General features: G+C 33.6%; 1 protein-coding gene across 4 annotated transcripts in view; it reads left to right on the top strand.

Moving 5' to 3' along the window:
- Positions 1–27426, top strand: part of LOC129746506 (uncharacterized) — a 262794-nt gene that overhangs the window by 192658 nt on the left and 42710 nt on the right. For 2 of the 4 annotated variants that reach the window (XM_055740180.1, XM_055740183.1), the window contains exon 2: positions 6725–7117. The exons of the other annotated variants lie outside the window; for them this stretch is intronic. In XM_055740180.1, the coding sequence (XP_055596155.1) occupies positions 6725–7117 (393 nt within the window). The remainder of the gene's footprint in view (positions 1–6724; positions 7118–27426) is intronic. 4 annotated transcript variants of the gene reach the window in all.

Below are 27426 nucleotides of genomic sequence, written 5' to 3'. Positions count from 1 at the left end.
CTGAATACTCTTGAATTTATAAAATTGATGCCCAGATGATGCCCACTTTTATGGCAGCAACTCAATTTATTGATTGCTATAAAAAGATGCGCAGTAGACTGAGTCGATTTGGGATCATTTTTGAATTTCTCAAACCCTGGGGTCTCAAAAGCTCCGTTTTGGTCCAAAACTCATCCATGATTTTTTGCAGAATTTTTAAGTAACGTTTACATGAGTAAATTTGGACTTATAGGTTTGTAAGGGAAAATTGAATATTTTGTACTGAAAAATCAACATCATTTTTGTTTCTTCTGTGCAACCGAGCCTGCTAATGGTTTTTGTGCCAATTTATAAATTCTTCAAAGGAAATTCTCCGCTGAACAACTTTGTGGAAGACCGTAAATTCGTATCTCATTAGACAAAAAAGTTATTAGCTGTTCAACAGAGGTATGTCTTTTGGCATTGATAAACAATAAATTCAATTGACACCACTGTTGTGTGCCTTGCGATGTATTGCATGACTACTTTTCATGCAATTTGCAAAGTTTCCTTCTCCGTCTGCCTAAAATATATATTTAAATCAAAATACAGAAGAAATTTAAGCATAAAAATGTGGTTGTACTCCATTTCCCCGAAAACCGTTGCCCAGAATGCAAAATCACCAGAATTTCAATCTCCAGAAATCTACTTTCTCAGAATGCACCATTTACCAAAATTTTTTTACCAGAATGAAACATTTCCCAGAAAAAAATCGCCAGAATTACCATTTCCCAGAAAATTTAACATATGTATGAATCCAAACTGAAATTTAAAAAAATATTTTTTTCTACAAAATCTGGGTATTCTTTTGCCACATTATAGTATTCAAAGCCGCAACCAACGAAGATGAAGGGGCCGAGGCGGCACAAAGCCTCCGAAGCTCCCAAATCCGAGGTGGCCGCCGACCCGCCGTTGGAACCGGCGGCCTTAAGGCGGCTCTGCCGGGCCTTCCTAGGTTTGCGTGAAAGCTAGGGGTGATCCCTTAGCCCCGTCCGCCACGCGACAGCGTGAAGAACAAAATGGGATACAATCTTAAAAATGTTTCAAAATGCTTTTATTCGTATTCATATTAGAAGTACATACCGTTAACTGGGAAAACATTCTCTATCTTCTCAAGACACTTACCAATAAAAATGAAAGACAAATGGGCTAGGAAAAAAGTCCCACCCAAAAACGAAAAATTATTTCTTCAGTAATATTTAAAGCCTCAAAAACATGCACACGAAAATTATTTGAGTTGTCGTGTTGCACAAAGATGTTGTATAGAAATCGCTAGCTCAAAAGTTGAAGGGGTCTTTCAATACAATGAATCTTATGGAGCAATCTTGTTATGTCAAAATTCAGTTGTGTAATGAAAATCATTCGAAAATTACTCAAGAAATGGAAAGAAATTGCCTCAGGCCCCCCGGCTTTGAGAAAAAAAAAGTTTAACAAAAAAAAACAAATAAAACAATAAAACTAGAAGATTGGAATTGAAACGGAAAATAAACCAGCTAAGGGACCCCGTGAAATATTATCATATATAGTTTCACTCTTATACAAAACTAGCTGACCCGGTAAACTTCGTTTTACCTTTTACTTAATTAATCATTAGAAAATGTTTAATCTTTTAAGTTGATTTTGAAAGGGAGCCTCCCTTCCATAAAAAGTGAAATTCTACAAACTATTACACAAACAATCACTTTCCCAAAAACCCCTCGGATACCAAACTTCACCTCATTTCGACCGTCCGGTTTTACGTGATGATGTTACAAAGAAAACGCCTTCATTTATATATACATATATAAGATAAGGGGGATCCCTAGAGTATACATTGAAGAATTTTGCCGCATTTATGCGTGCTGAGCAAATCAGAATTAGTTTTTCCCAAAACCTGCCAAAATCAGGGCATTTTAAATTTTTCAACTCAAAATCCGGACAAAGCAGAATCCAGTGATTATCTTAAAAACTCGAAAGAAAGTGATAAAAAACATCTTAATTTTGTTTTCATCGAAACACCTCAGCAGCGTTCAAATCATGTTTCAGTCTTCCAAAAACTATTTAGCCAAAGTTCACCTAAAAAAATGTGCCTAACTTGACATTTTTTTTTGATATTCTGACAAACTGGGAGCCCGACCGTAGTTTGCATTATTTGTCCACTTTACTTTGAAAACCTGGACATGTCCGAATAAATCCGGGGAATGTAGAATGCTTACCTTACAAAAAATAATTTATCATTTCCTGGCTTTAAACTGGCGGCTGGAATAACTTTTTCTCAGGTTTGTCAAACCTTCAATAAATAACTGTTATTATCACTTTTTGAATTTTTCGATCATTTAATATTTTTGCGTTAGTTTAACCCTTTCCTTTCCACGAGGTTTGTCACGTTTGTTTTGAAAATTGATTTTCAACTAAAGTTCTAGAACAGAAGATGCATAATTTTAGGATACTTTCATAAACCATTCGATAAATTTGGATTTTGAGGTGGATCTTTTATGCTCCATTGGGAAGATAACAACACATAGGGTGCAAATTAAAAACATGTAATGATTGCAAAAAAATGGAATTTCATAACCTTATTGATTACAAAAAAAAAGATTCTATTTGGTAAAAAAATACTTGATTGGTATGCCCATCCCTCGAAAATCTAATAATTGAATTTTGTAAATTTTCATTTTTGCCTTGAACAATGGCCGCCATGACACTGTGCGCCAGAAAAAACACAGAACATGCCGTTTTAAAAAAAAAAAATCACGAACTTTTACAAATATTTTGAGACATGTGGTCATTTGAAAAGATGAACAAACTACCCTGAAGCGAAATAATTTTCGACGGAATGATTTTCATGAGTGTTGATAAAAAGCTTCGCAAGAAGAAAAGAACGTTTTGTTTCCAGTGTATCACCACACCAGTGATCCACTTTACTTATTCGAAAATTTATATGATTTAGTTGAATTCTAAGTAAACCATTATTTGATTCTACATAAAGAAGCAACCTTCTGCACGTCAGTATTTCCGTTTGAGAAAAATTATGAAAACTTGTCAAGCTATTGAACAATAAATGACAACTTGATCGAAGTAGTCTTCGATTGAATCATGACATGTTTTGCGGGAGCTCTGGAAATTGAAACTTTATCGCATATTAATACTTTTGATTTGATCAATTTTAAAATTGTGATGATGAAGACTAAGCTTAGGATTAAGCGAATCAAGCTGGCAGTACGATGAAGGCTTGAAGAAAGAGTGTTTAGATTACTTTAAGGATATCAAGAGGGATGATGACGAGTGCCATTTGCAACTGCACGAATTGCTTCTTGCCGTTCGGAAGGACACGGGAAAAGTATTTCTGTGTGTTCTGAAAAATTCAAGTCTAAGAAGATCCGAAGTTAAAAGTTTTGAGGGTGCAAAGCTAAGAATTCAGTTTTTGTGCATTTTTTTAAATGATTTTAAAATTTGTCCTATTGTCTTAAGTATTTGTCATTTATCTTATTTTGATTAAGTTCCAATGTGGAATGAAAGACATGTGAATTTCTGTCTTGGAATTTTTCTAAAACAGCAAATTTATGTTGGTGATTGAGTTATTGAACAAATTACGAATTGAGTTCTGCATTTGACAGCTGTAATCAAAATTTTGATTTTCGATTTGGGGGTTAAACAACCCTTCCGCAAAGTTCGCGCTTGATTTATTAACAATTAATGTTTGAAGATAACTGGAACTATCTTCTAAGCAGGCAGATTGGTTATTTGGAGCAAAATACTGACCCCCCCCCCTCGCCTTCTCCCCCCAGCTCCTTTACATGTTTAGAACAGGGCTGCGTTTGATCTGGAGAAAATTCAGATACGATATTTTTTAAATATCTAGTAGGATTGCCACAATTCCTATCCACATTTTATTTTGAATTTCTTAATAAAAAAAAATACAATCATCAAAATTTTTTATTGCATCGATGGGACCATTATCTAATTTTATTTTTTAAACGAAAAATCGTTCCTGTTCTCTACACTCGACTCGACTGAAAATTCCTATAAAATCAATTATTCGTCTAATAGTAAAAAGTATTTGATTTTTCATTAGTGCAAAATTACTTTGATTTCCAATAAACCTCATCTGACCTCACTGTGAATAGACCGAACTGAACTCTACAAGAGAAATGGTAAACTGATTGACAAGCTTAGAAAACTTCATATATAGTTGAAAATATTTGTAAAATATACTAAAAGTGATTTGAAAAAATGCTGATGGCAGTTTGGTCAGGTTGAACCCCGACCATGTAAAGATAAATTAAAACCAAATAATTGATAGGAATACATGAAAATGTTTAAAATGCTTAGAAAATTACTTCGATTTCTGAGCATCCTATTTACGAGGAAAAAATATCCTGACCCATGAATTTGAATGATATTCCCTAATCCATTCATTCATTATGAAGGAGTCTGACTGAAATTGGAAGTTCCAGGCCCGGAGTGAAAAAAATGGAAGGCAACGATTACTGTTAAACATATTCTTGAAAGCGTATGTTTATGACCAAGACAAAGTGTTAAGTATCTCGATCAACGTGGTCGGTGATATTCGTAGCCACCATTCTGGATATACGATATTAACAAGCATGCTGAAAGCAGATACAGGCTGCTGTGTCAATTTCGTCAATTTTCTTTCATTCTCTTGGAGCAATCGCAGCTCTGGTTTAGAATGTTATGTATTCTATAGGACGGCACTGAATAGGACCCTCCGTTTTTAAGAACAAGAATTTATTCAGCATAATAAAACATACCTAGACAATTGTTGTCAAACTTCCTCATGTTCCAAATCCAATACAAATCACCAAAATTGTGCGAGTTATGTCGTATAATAATGGTAAACATTCAAGTCTTCCTCTCTCAAGTGGGAGAGGGTTGAAAACTTTTCTATAAACGATCCTCGCCCCCGAAAAACCGGATATCAAATAACGCCTCAACCGGATCACCCGGTTTCAAGTGAAAGTGAAACTAAGAAAACAAAAAAAAAATAGTTATCTAACTATGAAAACTCCTCTTTCACCATTCTCGTACCAAAAGTGATATGTTTTTTTTATTAATGTGGTGCGAATCTAGAGCGTTAAAATTCTTTTCGTTGTATTAAAAATGAACACGTTTAACAATCTTCTGTATAAAAGAGATGGCAGATATTTCTAAAAATAAAACTGATTTGAAAATGATAACTTTTAATTTTTTTAACGTTTATAAGCTAACAACGAGCGATATGAACAATTAAGCACACGTGTACATTATCGTGATAAAAATCAATGAATCCAAGTCCAAGTCCAAGTGTGAAGGACTGTATACTGGTGTATACCTACTATTCTATCACTTGGAAAGCCCCAACACGTTCCCACTCAACGATTGCCGGTTTTTTATAAGGGCTAAATATTTGATGATAAACATCTTATTGATTGAAATTTAAATTGAATAATCATCATCGCTGCTGTTAAAGTAATCTTGACATGAATAATTCCGAACCTTAGTTCACATTAGGGTGGCAACATCGTGATCGAATTTGAGAAACCGACCATATACATTTTGTAGATTGGCCGAAGAAACTGACCTGTGCAAAATTTCAGCTCGATCGGACTTGATTTAGGGGTGCTTCAACGCGCTAAAAGCTTAGGGTTTTTTACCATCAAAAATCATCAAAGGGCAAGGAAAGGGGCAAAGGAAATCCGAAAATTGGAATCTTAATTTTGATGCCAAAATGACTTAGAAATGCATGAAACGTCGAAATCTGGTCTAAAAAAAAATTGTTCAAAATCGACTTTGAAATTTTAAAAATCACTTGATTCCAAGTGAATTAGAATTGAATTAATCATTGAGATCTGTTGTAAACTTAAAAAATTTTTGCTGAAAATAGACTTTCTGGTACTTGGTCATTTTTCGAAAACCGGTCGTTTTTCGGAACGTCCCATAGAGTTGATTTTTGACAAAACCAAATTTTTCAAGAAATCACCAGATCTCGACATTTTATGCATTTTTAAGCCGTTTGGCATAAAAATTCAAATTTCGATTTTCCGGATTTCCGTTGGTTCTCTTTACGTAATTTTTAATATTTCAAAAAAATTTTAATTGAGATAAAATCAGTTTTCAACGTTTTATACATTTTAAGTCATTTGGCATCAAAATTAAAATTTTGATTTTTCCGATTTATTTTGGTCTCCCGTTTGGTGATTTTGAAGGTAAAAAATCTGAAATTTTGAGCGCTTTGAGCTGAAATTTTGACCAGGTTAGTATTTTGGGCCAATCTACGAAATTTATACAGTCAGTTTGCGAAATTTGACATGATCCATTTGGCTGCCACCCTAGTTCACATACATACGTCTAACGGCGGGTTCCCTCATCCACCCACTGCACGAAAGTAGGTACATAAATAAATGTGTATATCCGAGCCGCACGAAAGGAAACACCTGGAAACGGCGCAGTTCCTGATTTGTTCCGGTTGATCGGGTCGCGTGTTTTGAATTGTACGTCGGGGGCATCGCATGCCTCCGACCGACGTCTGGCGTTTTTTGACAGCCGAGCACCGAAAATAGTTTCCATCTAAATACGAAAAGTTTGCCGAAGTGACCATTCCGTACCTTTTTGGCTTCCCCACTTCCTACTTTCCCTTTTCCCCATAAAAAAAGCTGCCGAAAGGATTCGAATCATGAAATAAAATAAATAATCAAACAATCTTTACCCCCAAAATTTCCATTCGCAGAACTTCGCTGTACCCCGATCTCGGGTTTTCAGTATCCCCCACAAACGCCCCCGGCAATGATGCCTTCGGGAGGGGTTGGAACCACGATGGTCATGACCGGAACTTCCCCGACTTCGGTTGGTCCAGGGGGTGGCGGAGGAGGAGGAGGCGGAGGAGTGGGTGGACCAAATCTGCCAGGTGGCTCCTACGGCTACGATCAAACCGGAACGCTGCCCCGAGGATTGCCTCTGCTACTTCCTGCTCCCCCTCCCCTGCTGGATCGGAATCGCCTGAGCGTGCCGCCCTCGACACAACCCACCACCACGACGACGATCGGCAACAACGCCATGCGCCCAACTCGGGGCGGATCGCCGGCCGGCAGGAAATTCGAGCACGGTGCTACCGCCAGGCAAGGTTTGAATAATTGCGCCTAATAAATGAGACCAATCACCCTCCGACCCACCCTCTTCTGAACGAACGATTAAAACTTTCGCAACTAAAATTGAGGAACGAGGGGGTGATGTGGGAATGCTACTTTGCTACCTCTAATGTGTTAATGAATTACAGAGCGCGCTGGTCGCACAGCCTAATAACACCTTGCCAATAAGTTCATTTAAAGTGCTCTAACTTTTGATTAACCCTTGCTTGTTGAAATGGAATTGCAGCTATCGCGAAATTTTCATATAAATTCATCGCCAGAAATTTTACATGTGAGTAAGTTGATGTGTTTTACAGGCCAGTGCGAAGACCCCGTCCATGGAGGTGGGAGAGTTTTGGAAATTCAAATTTAGCTAGAAAAAATTACAATACCAAAAATGCACACTTAAGTAGAAAACGGATTTTTTTTTATTTTCATACTTATGACCATCACACAAATTCGAAAAAAAATTTACTGATAGGATTCAAATAAATCAGTCAAGTCAGTTGCTTCCTGAACCAATGTCCGTGAGTTCGATTCCAAGAGTAAACATCGATCAAAATTGAATCACAGTTAAAATTCATGTTAGTCAAAATGAAGATACTTATTCTGAACTAGAAATTTTTGAGTCAACACTCTCAAAACACCAGATAACGAATGCTACTTAAAATTTTGAATAAAACCAAAATTTAATGCTTCGAGCATAAGAATCAGTACACAAAAATAGAATTCATAGAATATAACACTCCATTTAAAAGGAAATTAAATCCGAATTTTAAAATCAATTTTCGATCACATACTTCAAAAATGTTTAGCAAAATTATATTAACTGAATTTTATTGATCATATTAATTTACCTTTCTTTTCTTCATTTTCAATTTAAGGGTTGATCGAAAAAAAAAATGAAATATCTTAAATCTGAAATAGTATTATTTAAGATTTGAAAATGTGAATGTGAAATGTGAATTTTTGAAAAGGAAAACAAAATCAATCTTGAACTTTAGAAAATTTATACAAAACGCAAAGATGCTGATTGAATTCAATTTGATAAAAAAAAAGAATCATTTTATTTTAATTCGATAGCTCCAGAGATCAAAGTCAGATAGATAGATAATATTCATTTTTAAATTCAAATTCTTCCAGTTATGAAAATAAAAGGCTAAAAAATTCCTTTTTGATTGAAGTTGACAATAATTTGTATGTTTACTTACTTTCTTAGCTTTGCATATAAAAAAAATACAACATGATCATTTCATCATCACTGAAAAAGTACAGGTTGGGAAATAGGTGATTCATAAAAAAATCATATTCGAAACTGATAAAAATTAAAAAAAATGAATTCCAAATTTCGATGTCAATATGAAAATAAATGCAAATGCGATTTAAGTTTATATTTTGCATTTAAATGCAGCTTTTAAGATGCTACTTCATAGATAAAGGTTGCCAGATTGCCCGATTTTATAATTTGAAAATCATTTAAAAATTTGGGAAAAGTTTGGTCAAGTCCGGTTGCCCGGATTTGGCTCGAATTTCTTCCCTTTATTTGACAAATGAAACAGAAAACAAAGTTGTATTTTTTTTATTAATGACGGATTCCACGCCAAATCGACACGAAGTAGGCATGACCCTCTCCGAAGTCAATGAAACTTTGTGGGTATAATGATCTTATCTAGTAAAGTATCTTGGCATACTTAGTTTTCCGAAAAATTATCTATATCAACAATTGGAAAGGGCCAAACTTTTCACACGAAAATTCAGGTTCATAAGAGAGTTTTAGAAAAATTATTGAATCTTTAGAAAAAAAATGATTTTTTTAAATCCTACACTGAGAAAAATACATTTCAAAAATCTAAAACTAAATTTCCCAGAAAACGCCATCTCAGAATTTGATGATTTTTTTTCTAAGCCGCGTAGTAAAAAGGCTCACAAGTCGTCCATACATGTGTGCATATTTAAGGGAAAAAAGTATTCCTCACAAAAACTTTTTCATGATTTTCTTGAAAATCATGTAATTTACTTTCTAAGTGAAGATTTCCAACCTTTAATTCAAAAACTGCTTTGTTGAATTGATTGTACTGATTTCGAAGAAATGAGAGCTTTGATTGTAATAATTGATGGTAAAAGTAAGTGGAAATCCCACACTGAAAAACATGAAAACTAAACATTTAAAGTCAATGTAAAAAAAAATTGCCATTTCAGAATTCGATGATTTTTTTGGTCAACATTTCTTTTAATTCAATCATTTTTTAAACTATCCTATAGACCACATTTGTGTACGAATTGTGATTTTATAGCTAAATATTTTCATTTAAAAAAATGGCCTGAAAAGTTGGGCTCTTTTCAAATGTTAATGTAGATCTTTTTTAGGAAAACTTAGTATGCCTAGTGCCTTAACTTCCTGAAGAATATACACAATCCATCAAATTCTCAAAGGGTCATGCCAGATACTGTGTCGAATTTACGCGAAATCCGTTAATAGCAGCTTAAGCTTAGTTCATTAGAAATGGGACACTTTCATTTAGTTATAGCTGAGTCCCTAGCGATCGGATATGCGAAATTTACAGCGTAGTATCGCCTGTAAAAATTACTACCCTGATTATTTTTTTTATTTTAAAATTACATAACGCATTTCCGAGACATTTGAGATGAAAGACAAGAAGACAAAAACAATTTTGCACAGTTTTCTTGAAAATCCATCATTATGGAATCGAGAACTGCCAAAACCGTTGTGTATACCGAAAATTACTATGCTTGAAGGGTGAAAAAGTGCAAAAAAAATCAGTGTATGTCTCTGAAATTTCCAGAAAATTTGTCCCTGAGAGGCTGGATGAGTTGCCCAGCAAACTTGTGAAAATGAACAATATTTTTCAAGTTTTTTTTTTTATTCATAAACTTAAATTTATTTAAGGCAGTAACTTTTACAAGTTTTAATGTGCCGAGGATTTCACTTAAAACTTATATTAAAATAGGAGTAGGGGAAGTATAGGAAAGGGGAAAGGGAAAGGAAAAAGGGTTATCTGGGTATTTGCTTGCGATTCTGTTGTGCGATGGTACTCGCACGAAAATCATAATTTGTCTTTTCTGGGAGCATTTCCTTCGATGAGAACTTTTTCTGCTACTGCTGGTGACGATACGTTCTTCTTCCGAGGCGGAGAAGTGCAATCCGATAATTTTTTGGTTTGCTGCGCTGACTGTAGAATTGTTGCTGGCTGTTGATGAACTCTTTTCTGCTGGGTGGTTTGCTGCTGTGGTTTCTTTTCTTCTGGTAGTGTTTTGTGTTGCGGTGTGTTCGATGAAGTAGATTGTTTTATCTGGTTTTGGGTGACTCTTGCGTACGTTGGTAATGCGTTTTTATTTTCGACTAGTCTTCGGGCGGATGAAATCGAAATATTGCTATCGGTGCTAAGTTTTAGTATTACTTCTTCTTTTTTCCATACCGGACAATCCCGAGAAACGGGAGCGTGCGGTCCTTTGCAGTTCTGACAAAACGGTTTTGATTTTGATGGGCAATTTTCGCTTTCATGCTGGCCTGAGCAAACATTACAAGCTTTTGGATTCTGACAACGGCTTTTCGGATGACCATACAGCAAGCAGTTTCTGCAGAGCAACGGTAAAGGGTAATAGGGGCGAGTGCGTACACGGAGGAGACCAAAGTCAATGAACTCTGGTACCACCGAAGAGTTTATAGTCAGAATCATTGTGGATGTGCCTACTATTCCTGTCGACGTTTTTTTAGTTATTCTGCGAACCTCAGTGATGTCTTGCGGTGCTAGTTCCTTCTTAAGATCTTCCTCTGACATCTCATCTACTTCCGAGCAACGGATCACAAATTTTCGAATATTAAATTTCGGGTGGCGTCCAATCTCATTTGCTGTTCCATCGAGAAGATGCTTTAAGGTGGCAATCTTTCGAACTTGATCTAAACTTCGACTTTTTAGCACGTAGGGGAGGAGCGGGCTATATGCGCCTATTAAACAGAACACTGATTTAATCAAATATAACATCGAATATGTGTACAAAAACTGTATACACGTGTGCAGGCATCTTTTTCTATACATTGGAGTAATTTCTTTGTTAAAATTTTCTTCTGTTTCCAAGAAAATGATTTTATTATAAGTGTTATCTAAAATGCCGAACCTCAAACCGTGCGGGCTAAATGCGCCTATTTATGTTTTGAACAAAATTTCTGTTTTTTGGGCAATATTTCCGTATAATTTCATTGAAACTGCTAGAAAGTAATAATTTCCGTACGCCAAAGTTGAAGTTTAATGAAAATGTATGTATATTATAATTTTATGGAACAAAACAAAAGTTAGGGTTGCCATAGTATGTAGGCAGTTCATCCATGAAAAAAACTTTATCAAATCTGTTTTTAGATCTTCAATTCTCTCTAAAGATGTTATTCAGAGCTTAGATTTGAAGGTTCAATGATGAAAATCATTTATTTATTCTATTTAACCTGTTATTTTAGGATGGAGGCATTTTACAAACATGATGGGGGCATACAAAAACACTCTATTATTCCACTATATAATCATTATTAAACCTCAACAAAAGCTGAAATATGTTTAATTTCTAAAGTTCATTTGAGTAAGAAGCAAAAACCATCCTAGTTTTTGTTTTATGCTTCTTTACGTATAATTTTTTAAAGTCGAAATATTACATCAAAATGTATCAAAACCTTGTAGTTTGTAAATTCATAAAATTCTTTATTGCCTTATGTTCTAAGCGTATCACCCTCAAAATGCATTGGTCAGATAAGCTGTCTAGTCAGCCATTTCATCAAACAGCCGTAAGGTCATTTAACCCGATTTAGGAAGGCCCATTTAGGAAACCTTTCCCCTACCAGTTATTCTTCCTCTCGAAAAAGGCTCCTTCGATTTTTCCAGCATGTTGTTCTATCGTTCTCCCGATAACGAATGGGTTTTTCGGGAAACTCGCTCCTCCACGTCCTCTGAGCACAAGGTAATACAATTGTCCATGGATATTGTTTGGATCCATCCATTCCGGAACAGTCCGGTTAGGGTGGTCACCCGGTGACGGGCTCATCACCACAACTAATCCACTAAGCAAACAAAGCCTTTCAACGCGATGGGAAAGAAAAAATCCAAACGATCACTTCAAAGGCAGAGAAACAACTCGTTTTTCAAGTTATAGTCACAGTAAACCGAAACGTTAAAAATAAAGCAAATATTTTCATGTAAATATCACCGAACAACATCAACGAGAACCCCCAAAGAAAAGCAAAGAAAAAAAAAGTTACGGCTGTTGAATTCTTTAACATTCCTAGTTCTGACAAGGTCCCTAGTAAAATAAAGTTATATTTGCTGGTTGTTTTAGGAAAAATATCATGATTTGGCGAGACTCTGCTCCTGTGATATAAAAAAACTAAATTTTTGTGACGAAAACTTTGGATTTCGATTTTTTCAAAAGCTTTGAAAAAGTAGCGTTGTTTGAAAACTGTAATATACGATCTCAAATAATCAATTTTACTTCTAATTGAGTCTTGTGATGATTCTACTATGTTTTGGTTTGATTTTGCTGGCTTGCAATCCAGTAAAAACATGTTTTAGTGGCATAAAAATAATCAAGTTTGGTAAATTCGAAACAGCTGAATCGTTCAAATTGTGTCCATTGTCTGTCAAACTAGAAGTTTTGGTCAAAACAGTGGGATGGGAGAGAACAAGAATAAACTATAAGTATTTCTTACACAAAACGATTTTTTTTTTTATTTTTTTAGTTAATAAATCATAAGATTACCCCCATTTCCATCTTAGAAAGTTTTTGATCAAACGAATGATTTTCAAGATACGCACATTTGTAACTGTCCCATTTCTTAATGGACTAAACTTTATCCGGAAATTTTTATATAAATTCGTCGCCAGGAATATAACTGTAGTGAGAGAACAAGCTCCAGCTAGAAAATAAAATACCTTTACTTTCATCTGGACCAGGTTTTGCCATCCTCATCAGCAAGGTTGCCGAAAAAAAATCTGTTTTTTTTTCAAAAAAAAAATTCTGACTTTCTATGATTCTACTCAAAAATTCTGTGATGGTTTTCTGTGATACTATTTCCATAAATTTTATTAAAAATTCGTGAATAGATTGATCTTTTTTACATTTTACTTGGGAAAAATCAATTAATAATACCAATGTTAACATATTTTTCCAATGCAAGGTAGAAATCTGAAATTTATATTGACATAAAGAATTTTGGAAATACGCTAAAATTTAAAAATTCGGTGAAATCTGTAAGCATTAAGTAGGCAGCTTCATCACACGATGACTAGAGTTTACATCCCGGAAATCAAAAACATTTGGGAATTCCCATAGCCCGATTGAATAGTTCCGGAAATTCCCGAACCCGATCGAAAGAGCTAAATTTCCAAAAAAAAAAACGATTTGAATTAGAAAAATGGGAAAATGATTTTTTTACCTTGATATATGGTTGAGACTTAAATGTTTGTTTCTCTCGAATAGTTGAAACATTAAATTTTCAAAAATAATGGTTTTGTTCATTCTCTACTGTTAAATTGAAAAACGACAACGAATCTGTAACACCAAACAAGTTTAAAAAAAAAAAAAAAAGCATTGAAAAAAGAATTGAAATGCTCTATTTTGCAGCACTCATCATTAAGAACTTCCCTTTCGCAAAATTTGTTAAATCATCGGCAACGAAATGACACTACTTGTAACAAATGATCACTTATCTGAAAACTTACGAGGTTTGATGGATAACCTGGAATCGAGCGGACCAACTTCTATCTATAGTGGAAAATCTTTCTCAATTTCATATTTTTCTCAGTTCAATGATTAACTTTTTTTTAATAAATAGATTGAACCATTATTGTTTCAACCGTATAATGCAAAATTTCCAAAAGTTTAGAACAAAAATTTTTATCGGTGGAAATAGCTTTTTTACTTCATACTAATAAGAAAAAAAATTTCTTAATAGTTCAAATTATTTGAATGGTGTAAAAAAAGGTAACAATTTATGGATTTTATAATTTTTATTGATTTTTTTAAGTTAGTTAGTTAATGTTCCCGACGCCGGTCCTCCGGTGCATTGAATTTATTTAGGTAATAAAATAGTTTGGAATGTTTTACAATACTAAAGCTAAAGAACGTAGAAACCCCATGTATGGTTTCGTATACAGTAGCGGATAAGAATGTTCTTTTCAAATTTTCTTAGGATCCCGATAAATCGTGGGGAAGAATCATATGATTTCCCAATTCTCGGGAACATTCAAGTGGCCTGCAAATTAACACTCTAACGATGACCAGAGTTTAACTGCAAAAAAAATCGCAAAAACATTAAAAATGAACAAAAAAATGAATGAAACAATAATTCATGCATTTTTAATCATTTGATATCAAAATTAAAATTTCGATTTTCCCGTTTTCCTTTGATTCCCTTTTGGTGTTTTTTTTAAGTCCAAACATCGAAACGTTGAGCGCCTTGAGCCACCCCTGATTGAATCCGAATGAGCTGAAATTTTGCATAGGTCAGTTTTTAGAGCCAATCGAGAAAATGTATATGATCCGAAATGATTTTGAACATCCGAAATGACCATTTTGGCTACACAATGAGATAAAAAGCGTTAAAAAATAATTAAATCGCTCTGAGCAGCGCACAAATTTCCAACTTTAACAGGCTGCCATTTCGCTCACAGTTGATTTTTTTCTCATAAAACTTTCACACAAACTTGTTTTACTCATGAACTTTTCATTCATCGATTTTTGAACATTTGGTGTGCACTATTAAGCGAGATACAGCTTTTTTTGTAAAACAAATTTCATGTTTTCATCACAAAGTTTATCGAAATCGCATGAAAAAATATATTTGAATATCTGATCAAATTTCAAGCGGTTTGAATATGAGGTTCCTTTCAGAGTAACAAGTAATTTAAATATTTTTAAGCTACTGTGATACAAAGGTTTGCGAACTCCCAGCTACGTTCCATCGAGCATTTCTTGGCAAACCTGCAGCGCTCAAACTATTCCAACAATTTTGTTGCCAAAACTGGAGGGAATTGGTAAATAAACAGAAAAAGTGCCCAAAACAAGAAAATTTTGCATGATAGGCCAATGATCAGTTTAAGCCTGCAGTGTGTTTGATTCTCGACAGCCTGCTCATTTTGGGTATTCTAATGTACAGTTTATTTTATTGTTGTGACGTGTGTCCTTATTCTGCGAATTTTTGAAGATGATAATCAAAATTCTATTTAACCTATAATCAAGAGCTCAAAACAGATTCGAATAATTCCATACAAGTTACATATTGATTTTTATGTAATCCAAACCTAGAGAGCACCGCCGTCTAAAGATCACAGAGGACACGCCAGTTTAGGATTTACTTTATAGAAGGTGACTTAACCTGGGCACAAAAAGTATTCCATCAAATGTTTTCTTTCCCCCCAGGTAGGAGGGCCAGGACCTGAGTGGGCTCAACATTGGCTTCCGACCTGAAACTTTTCTATCTCCTACATACATCGCCAAATTGAAACATCCCTCCTTTCGAGGCTTATTGAAGGCCCGAAGGCTGTCGAACGAAGATTTATGCTTTCCCGGAAAAATCGTCAAAACAAGACTTTCTGTCTGTGTGTGCTGGGGGTAGGATATTTTTGCTCTTTCTTTTTCGAATGTTGGTGGGAAAACAATCGGAGGAATTGGAAGGAAATCTACCCAAAGCTAGGAAAGCTAAGACACGGATAGAAACAACAGTTGACGGGAGACTACCAGGAGGAAAATCTAGAAGATGGTTTATTTGGATGTTTCTTGTGGTGGTGGTCGATATTGAATAAACTTTTCCAAGGGATCATCATTGGTAGAATTGAGACAACCAACCCGATTAGCACTGGATTAAAGGCAGTGTCTTTGGAATAGATTTTATGAGAACTATAGTATTTAGGATGTGCCTCGGTTTAGGTTTCTGAAATATCGGGAATATGAAGCTCTATTTACACCCTTTTCAACTTTTGGCACATGATTGTTTACATAAAGAATGTGATGGTATTAGTGAGTGCGAGATTTTTATCTGTCAAATCAGATTCTCGCAAAAGTCTTAAAATTCATTTATTAAGTTTTTTTTCTTATTATTAATTTTCTAAGCAATTTCAGTAGAAGAAAAAAAACCAAGAGTTATGTACAATCAATTCGTGTAAAAAATTAGGCACGTGAACGTTTTGCCAAAACTCTTTAGGTGAGATACGTTTGGGTTTTTTTTTCATATTTTATCTTATCAAATGTATGAATTTTACCAGATTTTTTAGCTTAATTTTCTGTGATATTTGAAGTTAGATTTTTTGTGCGGATAAAATATAGCCATATTACATATGCACATAAAAAAAATTTAAAATAGCACATTGAAACGTATTGAAACTAAATAAGCTTTTCGAAGAAAATATTTGAAAAAAATTCAATTAAAAACTTTAACATGAAAATCAAAAATAAACATTAAAAGGTGTTTAAGGGGGAAGTAGAGTCTAACGGGTTTAAAAAAAAACCATTTTCACGAATTTTTTTTAGAGCTATCGTTTAAACAAATGTATTCAAATTTTTTGCATTATACAAAGCATTGTTAAAAGAACATTTAGTAATTTTTTCGTGGAAAAATATTGAAAAATGAGCCGGTGACGGAGCACTTTCGAGGATGCCTTTTAGAAAACAGGATTTGCGGTGGACACTGTATCTCAGCACAGAATCATCTGAAGTCAAAAGATCAGAGCATAATATTTTTAATAGATGTTTTTCTAGTTTTTTACGACGATTTCGATCATTGGAAGCACTTTTTTCCTCAATTTTTACTTCTGAGCAAAGAATCTTCCGGACCTCGAACTAAGTTGATTTCTTTTTGGATCTTCAAATTCAGTTTTCGCGAAAATTAATTCAAGAATATTCCTTTAATATTTTAAACGACGACGACATAAATCTTTACCAATAGTTTCTATTGAAGGAAATGCTGTACCGGAAGTTAAAAAAGCCCGTATTTTAGGCATTACATTTACGAAAACTTTAAATTTTTCTGCGCAAATTCATGAAACGAAAACAAATTTAAAATCTCGTCTAAACTTATTGAAAGCTATAGGAGGCCATTCTTACGGTGGGTCACGCAAGAGCATTTTAAACCTTTTCAAAAGTATTGGGGAATCCAAGCTTTTTTACGGAATCAACACAGTGTGTCGAAAAGGAATTGATTCATTGAAACCTCTAGCCGCTAGCTACAATGCTGGTGTACGCATAGCTTCAGGTGCTCTCCGTAGTAGCCCAATTTTATCTCTACATGCAGAGTGTGGTACCTTGCCATGGAAATATCGCCTTATAGAACGTTTAGCTAAAAATGCAGTAAGTTTCGTTGATAAACCCACAGGACATACTACTCCCGCCTCTAAAAGATCATTGGATTTCTTTCAAGATATAACAGGAAAAGAAATACCATCTATTGCCCGTTTAAAAACTATTGGTATGAGACCATGGAATGCGACTGTTCCTCACGTTGACTGGACAATAAAAAATCAATATAAAGTTGGGGAAAATAGCAGCAAAGCAGTTCAGCTATTCAATAATCACTTGAAAGATTCGTACAATCACACTATTGCAATTTACACGGATGGGTCTACGTCTAATGGTAGGGTGGGCTTTGGAGTATTGAGTGGATCTAAGGAATATGCTTTTCAATTAAATGAGGAATGTTCGGTATTTTCGGCCGAAGCCATGGCTATTCTCTTCGCGCTGACTACGATAGCTGCCAAATCAAAGTTCCATGCTGTTATATTCTCCGATTCCGCTACTGTTCTGTCTGCTGTTGAATCTGGAAAATCGACCCATCCTTGGATACGTAGCATTGAATTTGAGTTGACACGATTAAACGCATCTCTTTGTTGGATCCCTGGCCACGTTGGAATCACTGGCAACGTTTTAGCTGACAATCTAGCCGCTAGAGGAAGAACTTGTGAACAAATCGTTTTCGAAGTTCCCTCTCAAGATATAAGGAGCATGATCTCAAGGGAGATACGAAAAACTTGGGAACAGACGTGGTTTTATAGCAGACAACTCTTTCTTCGAGAAATCAAAAACACCACCATTCCTTGGAGTGATAGAACAGATCCTTTGGAACGGCGATCACTCACGCGTCTTCGGATCGGTCATACAACTCTAACTCATTCAAGCTTTTGGACTACTGGAACATCTATATGCAACACCTGTAACGAGCCTTTAACTGTAAAGCATTTGATTGGAGAATGTCGTTTGTATTACCAGGAAACAATAATTAACGGCATCAGTCACGACGTTTCCTCTGCTTTTTTTTCTTTTTTTTTATATTTTTATTTATTTATTGAATTCTATATACAGATACATTAAAGACTTACATTTCTATATTAACCTATGTTTTATCTTAATAACTATTTCACTTTTTTGACTTGTTATTCACTTTTTATTTCCCTTTTAAATCATATTAACATAGTTTTGAAAATGATTCTGCAATAAGTATTTATTATTCCACCTTGCTGTACTTCCTCTTCCTTTTATACCTCTAATATTCACAACTTCCCTGTCTTCTAATATATACGAAATACATTCTAATGTTAACCATAATCCAGTTCTGAACTTATAATTCTTTTTGTTTATTGCACATTGAAATAAATCCTCGCATCTGAAATATTTAGCTTAATTTTTTTTTTTTAATTCTTCATTCAACCATGTCCAAATTATTTTTGATGCTACGCAGTTTTTTATTCTATGTAAAGTTGTATCCTCATTATTGCATAAATAACACTTGGATGAGTTTATCCCTCTTACATTGTGTCTGAATAACTTTTCATTAGTTGGAACAATGTCTCGTAGCAGGATAAAAAAGGATGATTTTTGACTCGAGCTAAGAAAATTTTTGTTACCGTTTTCAAAAATTGTTTCCCATTGAAGGTTTGGTAGTTCCTTTTCTATTTTAATTTCTATATTTAAATGACTAATCAAAACATCATAAATAAGTTTATCCTGAGCCGATGTCCGTGAGTTCGAGCCCAAGAGTAAACATCGAACACAGTTGTACCGGATAAGTTTTTCAATAACGATCCGCCAACTGTAACGTTGATAAAGTCGCGAATGCCATAAAGATGGTAAAACGACTATAATCGAAACAAAAAAAAAAAATAAAATAAATAAATAAATAAATAAATAAATAAATAAATAAATAAATAAATAAGTTTACTTGTGTTGAAATTCGTCATAGTTCTGAATTCATTTGCCAACGTTAGCCATTCTCGCATATTTTTAGTGAGATGATTTTTGTTTATTTTCGTCATAATAAATTCATTTGGTGTTAATTGCCCTACTCGATTATATAAAATGTTTTTAATGAATAACGCTTTGGATTTGGATTCAATATCAAAAAGTGCCATTCCACGTTTGTATACTGGAAGAAATAATTCCCTATGAGAAACAAAGTAAAAATATCCTTTTCTTATAAATTTACTTGTAAGTTGCCTCAGAATGCTAACATGACTGTTTTCGATTGGGAGTACTTGTGCAATATACCAGAGTTTTGATAAAATATAACTGTTCAGAATTAAAACTCTTTGGAAAAGGTTGAGATGTCGCTTGGTGTGAAGGGTTAATGCGAATTTAATGTTATTAATCAAGGTATCATAATTTTTTTTAACAGTAGTCTTAATGTGAGGACAGAAATACATTCCCAAAATCTTAACACTTTCTTCTTCTTTAATTTGCTGTGGTCCAATAAGACAGTTAGTCTCAGAAAATTAGATTTAGAAAGATTCATTTTAAGTTTTGAATATATACCAAAATAACTAATCAATGCTAGTATTGTATCAAATTCATGGTCATTTCTAATCAAAATGTTTATGTCATCTGCATAAGCAATAACTTTTAAAAATTTATTTCTTACGAAAATGCCATCTACGTTTTGATAAACCATTCTAATAAGAGGTTCAACATAAAGAGTGAATAATGCCATACTTAATGGACAGCCCTGTCTTACAGAACTAAAAATTCGGAAAGAAGATGTTAACAAACCATTAACTAAAACCTTTGATGTTGAATTCATGTACAGCTTTTTCAAAAAGTTCTGGCTTGTGATATAGCTCAGTTGGCAAGTCTGTTGTCTCCTGAGCCGATGTCCGCGAGTTCGAGCCCAAGAGTAAACATCGAACGCAGTTGTACCGGATAAGTTTTTCAATAACAATCCGCCAACTGCAACGTTGATAAAGTCGCGAATGCCATAAAGATGGTAAAACGACTATAATCGAAACAAAAAAAAAATTCACAAAAAGTTTATGAAAAGTGTAGGAAATCCAAACTTATTTAAAACAATCCATAGAAAATCATGATCAACGCGATCAAATGCTTTTTCTAAATCAATGGTAAGAATAGCACATTTAAATTTTTGGTTATCGTTAGCTTTCAGAAATATATCTCTCAAATCAATTAAATTTTCTATACAAGATCTAGATTCTATGCAAGCTGATTGTCCTTGATCTATTAGATCTGTCAGTAAAGGTCTCAACCGATGCCACAACATTTTTGTCAAAATTTTATAATCTGTGTTCAACATACTTATTGGTCTTTTATTGTGAATATCAAATGGATCTCCTTTTTTTGGAACAAGTGTAATTATTCCCTCTGTAAACAAAGCTGGTGGATATTGACTTGCAATAAAATATCCATTAAAAAGATTCAACATTTCTTCTTTGAATCCAAACAACGAAAAAAAGGTGTTAGATTTTTTAAAAAGTGCTAATTTGTTAGGAAAACTGTAATATAGTGTATTTGTGTATGTATGTGTATTTTTTTTTCTTTTTCTCAGAGGACGAAGGACTAGTATTAGTTAAAATCCTCTATACTAAACTATAAATAATAATAATTTTAAACGATGTCAATATAAATTTCTATTTATTATCAGTAATAAGTATACAGGAGTTATCATAAGGTTGCCAGATTGCCCGGTTTTATCCGGGTTTGCCCGGATATTTAATACTAAATTTAAGAACAGTCCAGCCCGGCTCGGATGCCCGGATCTCAATGAAAAATACCCGGATTTTGCCCGGATTTTTTAACGTTATTTGACAAATTAAACAAAAAAAACATCAAACACTTCCAAAACGAAGTTTTTTGATCAAATTTTATAAAAAAAAACACGCAAGGCTTTTTGGAAGCCTAAAATACGGTTCAAAATCAATCGATAAGTTTGATGGAAAAAAATTTTTTTTTTCATTTTTTTTTTCTTGATTTTTTTGAGGAATTTCTGAGTTTTGACAAAATTTGCCCGGATTTTGCCAGGTTTTTATATATAAATTGCCCGCTTTGTCCGGCCCGGATACGTGCTGAAAACATTCTGGCAACCTTAAGTTATCATGCATAACGCCTTAAACGCGGTTAATCACGGCTTCTGACATTTACTACTGATTATTGATCAAATCGAACCAGTTTGCTGGTCAAAATTCATGAAATACAATGAAAATTTTAAAAATCAATAAAAACTTTAAAGGTAATATTTTATGGATACGAAACATGAAAAAAACAAAATATTAAAAAAAAAATTCTGTATTTATATAATTCGAAATTGGCAGGAAGTGTTTGGTGAAAAGATCAACCATTTATTGAAAAAAATGATGATTTAGGAAAAAAATCATAATTTTATTTAAAATTTTTAATAAAAATTGCGGAATTGTTTATTTATTTACATATTTTGTCTAACTCAAAATTTTTATATTGACTAGTAAAAAAGAATACAATTAACTAAAAAATTAATAAAGTGTTCAGAACAAGATCTGAAATGTATGTAAAACTGATTTGATTCAATTTTATTTGTTTAAAATTTTAGATGATTTTAGCTTCAACGGACCTTTCTAGGATATAGGACATTTTGCAGCAAGCTGTTAGAAAATTTTAATACTAGGAACACCTAACTAAGCATTCAAATTTTTCAAATTCTTTCGGTAATATTAAAAAAAATTAAGCAAATGGGAATTTAATACGTTATTTTCAGAGAAATTATGATAATTGAACAATTTTACCAGGTTTTTTGGGAATTTGACCACTAGTCCCCATATCAAAATTTCCAAAATTGAATTAAGAAAACCCACAATTTTTTGATCGTCTTTTTAAAAGAAAACTATCTCTTAAATTCAACTTTCTTTGCACTCGCCTAGCAGAAAAATTCCTTCAGGGATAACATGCTTTTAAGTGGAAAATTTCTTGTATATTTTCTGAATAATCAACGAAAACGAGACTTTTTTATAAATGAAAAGATTTTACGCAACCATAACTTCATATTTATGTAACAAAGCTTTCTTTGAATAATACTTGTCTTTTCTAAATTTTATTGATCACAAGATTATTTCCATCAAATTTTCAATTACGGAGAGTCACCAAATAAAAAAAAATGAAACCGATACAAATTTACACAATGAGATATTGGACCATAGTTTTGTTATTTTGTGCTTTTTACCATTGCTGTTGTTTTGTGTCATTTTCAGCATGTTTTGATAATTAATGTACATATTTGTCTAATTGGTTATTTTTCTTGTTTTTTGTCCTTGTGTCATTTTTATTATAATCACATTTTTGTCTATTTATAATTTTTGTATTTTAGTTATAATTAAAAAAAAAATCATATTTGACGTATTTCGTTTTAAATTTTATCAGTTTGAAGATCACTCTAGAGGCAAATAATTAAATAGAAATCCAAGCTTTAAATGCCTTATAAACGTTTGAATGTGTGAAACGAAATTTGAGGTGAGTTGTGACACGTTTCAGGAGTATTTTTCAAATATTTCATTTAGTACCGTTATTTTTTATAAAACAAAACTTTCCAAAAAGAGTCCCAAAATATCCATGTTCTGTCACGATAACATCAGATTGTACATTTTAGAACTGATGCCAAAGATACTATTTGTTCACCGGAGATGACGATTACCGGAGGAGTGGCACCAAATAAAGCATCCTAGAACAGAGTAATAAAAAAAATGCACTGAAATAGAAATAACAGAGCGAAGAAAAAAATCCTAAGGAGAATGTGGATGCAAAACGCTTATAACACAAAATAGGGAGAAGATAGTGAAGATATTAAATTTTCCTATCGACTGGTAAGGTAATGTTTTAAATGTTTTCGGCGTTTTCAGTCTCTAGAAGATGTCAAAAACGAGGTTTTTTACTACATCCGACGTTTCGGCATAATTTATTTAGCCTTTCTCAAGGAATCTAGGAACCAAAGTATACATAAAACGGTATTACAATTTTTGTTTTGATTTTTAGTTCAACATTCAAAAACTTATGTAATGTAATTAACTTGTGTCGGAATGTTGAATTTTGTTTTTAAATTTAAAAAAGGCTGAATGATATTGTGATTGGGTGTACTTACAGTAATTTGTCGTTTTAACTGTCCAGTATGTTTCTTGAATCTACTAAACTGTCCGATATTAAAAATTGTTCTCGTCCAGTTGTCTGTGAATGTTTGGAAAAACTTAGCATTCAAACTTGTATGCAATATTATATGCTCCATGTTCTACTTACTGCCGGGGGGCTTACAATATATTGTGTGTTGATGTTTACGAATGATACGGAAATGGGAGGAAATTAAATTTGATGAAAAACAATATACAATTTTTTGGTGTTTCTTGCTGTTTGTTTTGGTTAACCACTATCACTGACTGTTGAATGTTGCGTGTTATGATTATCTATCTGTGTATTGGTGTGTTGGTGTATATTTTTCATGGAGTTGAAGATGCCAGCGTAGATGATACTTAGCCCTTCAGTATCAGTCTTCTTATTGACCGTGTTGCCATTTCTCGCGATGTGACACATTTCGAGAGTTTGAAGACCAGAGACGTACCTGTGGCGATCTATTATTTTTGTCCGTTCTAAGTTGAAGGTGTGATCTTTTTTAATACTGTGATGAAGAAGTGCAGTTTGTCCTTTCAGTTGTGTCATCCTAGTGTCGTTTTTATCTGCTCCTTCATTCCGTAGCTTTTCCAATGCTTTTTTGTTTGATTTATGACCTCCAATCCTTTCTTTTAACGTGTTTGTCGTCATTCCGATGTATTGTGAATCACAATCGTTGCAGGGAATGACGACAAACACGTTAAAAGAAAGGATTGGAGGTCATAAATCAAACAAAAAAGCATTGGAAAAGCTACGGAATGAAGGAGCAGATAAAAACGACACTAGGATGACACAACTGAAAGGACAAACTGCACTTCTTCATCACAGTATTAAAAAAGATCACACCTTCAACTTAGAACGGACAAAAATAATAGATCGCCACAGGTACGTCTCTGGTCTTCAAACTCTCGAAATGTGTCACATCGCGAGAAATGGCAACACGGTCAATAAGAAGACTGATACTGAAGGGCTAAGTATCATCTACGCTGGCATCTTCAACTCCATGAAAAATATACACCAACACACCAATACACAGATAGATAATCATAACACGCAACATTCAACAGTCAGTGATAGTGGTTAACCAAAACAAACAACAAGAAACACCAAAAAATTGTATATTGTTTTTCATCAAATTTAATTTCCTCCCATTTCCGTATCATTCGTAAACATCAACACACAATATATTGTAAGCCCCCCGGCAGTAAGTAGAACATGGAGCATATAATATTGCATACAAGTTTGAATGCTAAGTTTTTCCAAACATTCACAGACAACTGGACGAGAACAATTTTTAATATCGGACAGTTTAGTAGATTCAAGAAACATACTGGACAGTTAAAACGACAAATTACTGTAAGTACACCCAATCACAATATCATTCAGCCTTTTTTAAATTTAAAAACAAAATTCAACATTCCGACACAAGTTAATTACATTACATAAGTTTTTGAATGTTGAACTAAAAATCAAAACAAAAATTGTAATACCGTTTTATGTATACTTTGGTTCCTAGATTCCTTGAGAAAGGCTAAATAAATTATGCCGAAACGTCGGATGTAGTAAAAAACCTCGTTTTTGACATCTTCTAGAGACTGAAAACGCCGAAAACATTTAAAACGATAGTGAAGATATTTAAGACCAATTTTTAAAATCTCATAACAACCCAAAACCGTGTTTTTTTTTCGACCCAATATGCAGTTTTGTTCAAAACTATAATGTGATGGTTGCACCCAAATACTCTCGGTACTCTATTTGATGTCAACAAATAGAAAAACACGTTCCCGACTCTATTTGCTGAATAGTGGTGCAGAACAGTTGTTCTTCCGTTGCATGATTTTATTTTCCTTTCGGTGGGAGTTTTTTTTTTCTTCTTTCATTTTGTGTATTTTTCTGGAGCAAGATGTTTAATCGGATCACTGAAGGGAAGATTGTAGAAAAAAAGTCATCAAAGATAGACCAGCTCAAAGAAATTCGGGAAGGTGAACCAAGAAAAACCAGTTGAAGGTCGCCATGTTTTTCTAGGTCATTGCTTCTGCTTGATGCGCTCCCTAGGTTCGTTTTGGTGGATGAAGGACTGTCGAATATTTTCTGGGGAGTTCTCCCCGATAACGGGATTGAACGAGCTCCGTTTTTCATGAGAAACGGTCCTTTGTTAGAAATGTTAGTTGTTGCCCAAGGCAGCAAGATAGTCTAGCTACAGAATTGAACTTGAATGCAATCTGATGCGATTAAATTGAATCTATCTTTTGCCAATGTGAGGGGCGAGAAAAGGTAATGAAATTCGGTCCATTCTCCATTGATTGGGTCGTTGAGATCAGAAGATTGAAAGTCTCTGATAGGACTCTGGAATTGGGTAATGGAAAGAAGGGGTAAACGTTGGAAGATTTGATAACATTTAGGAAAAAAAGAATTTTTTTGTTGTCCTAACTTTTTCTAAATAGAAATATGAGAATGAAAAATCTGAAATAAACTTATAAAATTTAAGGGAGAATTATAAATGGCCGACAGCCCAGAATCTAGAATGGCGCATCAACAACCCATCTATAACGACTTTCAACAAATAAAACCGAATAGATAGCAAAACTGTCAATCAAAACCCGTCACGGTTCTGACACCGGGAGGCCAGGCCCGTGCGAAGGACTCGCTCATGGGGGGGGTTTCCAAAATTCAAAATCAAGATTTTCAAAGTTTTGAATCATTGTTCTTTCCACATATCATTAATAAATTATTTGAAAATATGTTCCTTATTTTGAGCTAGACATTTGCATAAAAATAAATACTAAGAAATTAAGTTTACAAATCTAACAACAATATTTCAGAAAACACACAAAACAAATGCGATTTAAAATTTGGAAGAAAGGACAAAAGGTAGAAACTATGTTTTTCTTTTTAAAAATTTCTTATATTAGGCTTATTATGTTTTTAGAACACGAAAATTCAGAATTGAAAAAAATGAGAAACTTATTAAAATAATTTCAATGGAAATAAAAAATGTTTGGCTATAGAAATCGCTTATGAAAATTTAACATAAAAAAACTATAAAATTCGGTTACTTTATTTGAATATAAAAACAAAATAAGACATTAAAAAAGATACGTTTCTAGTATTGATAATATGTACTTTATATGTTTAAAAATAAATCAGTTTTAAGTGAAATCAATCATTGATAACTAATGCTCTAACAAATCTTAATGAAATTGAAAAAAAAAATTGCTTTTTTGATTTATTATATTTCAATTTATTTAGGAATAAAAATGATGATGATGATTGATTGACGATGCATGATTTAAACAAGCTAAATTCTACAGTTTTTTATAAACTTGGAATAAATCATTACAAGCATATCTGACTCTAGTGAAGAAATTTAAAATAGAAAAGATAGTTTTTCATTTTTCCAATTTGTTGAAACCTGCATTTGTTTTTCGCTTTAAGGGGGGTAGGGTCTAACACTTTCAAAAAATCGATTTTTTTATTTTTTTATTTTCTTATTGTAAAACATTTCAAGAATGTTGTGTCAAATTTTCAAGTCAATTGAAGCAAAACTGTAGAAGTTATAGGCCTTTATCACAGAGAACAGAGTTCGAGCTGGAGCTCAACACGTGTGTTTGAATACCAACCTAAGTTTCAAACCAAATGCGTAAGTGGACTAACATACATAAGATGTCGCTACCGGTACACCTATTTTTGTTTTCATTTTTTCGACACGCTTAGAAATTAATACTCATCGCTTATCTCAAAGAAGGCCAGTGCAATGTATGACAGTAACACAAATTTCGGTGTAATAAATTTTAAAACATCATGATTTAAAAAAAAATGCAAATCATATTTCAATCACAATTGAACGCTGTCATATGCCCCATATTGTTCAAACAATTTTGGCGCTGAATTGAAAGTTGAATTCCAA

Source organism: Uranotaenia lowii, chromosome 2, assembly GCF_029784155.1.
Source record: "Uranotaenia lowii strain MFRU-FL chromosome 2, ASM2978415v1, whole genome shotgun sequence".
Classification (NCBI taxonomy): Eukaryota; Metazoa; Arthropoda; class Insecta; order Diptera; family Culicidae; genus Uranotaenia; species Uranotaenia lowii.
This window is presented reverse-complemented; position numbering and strand designations above follow the sequence as displayed.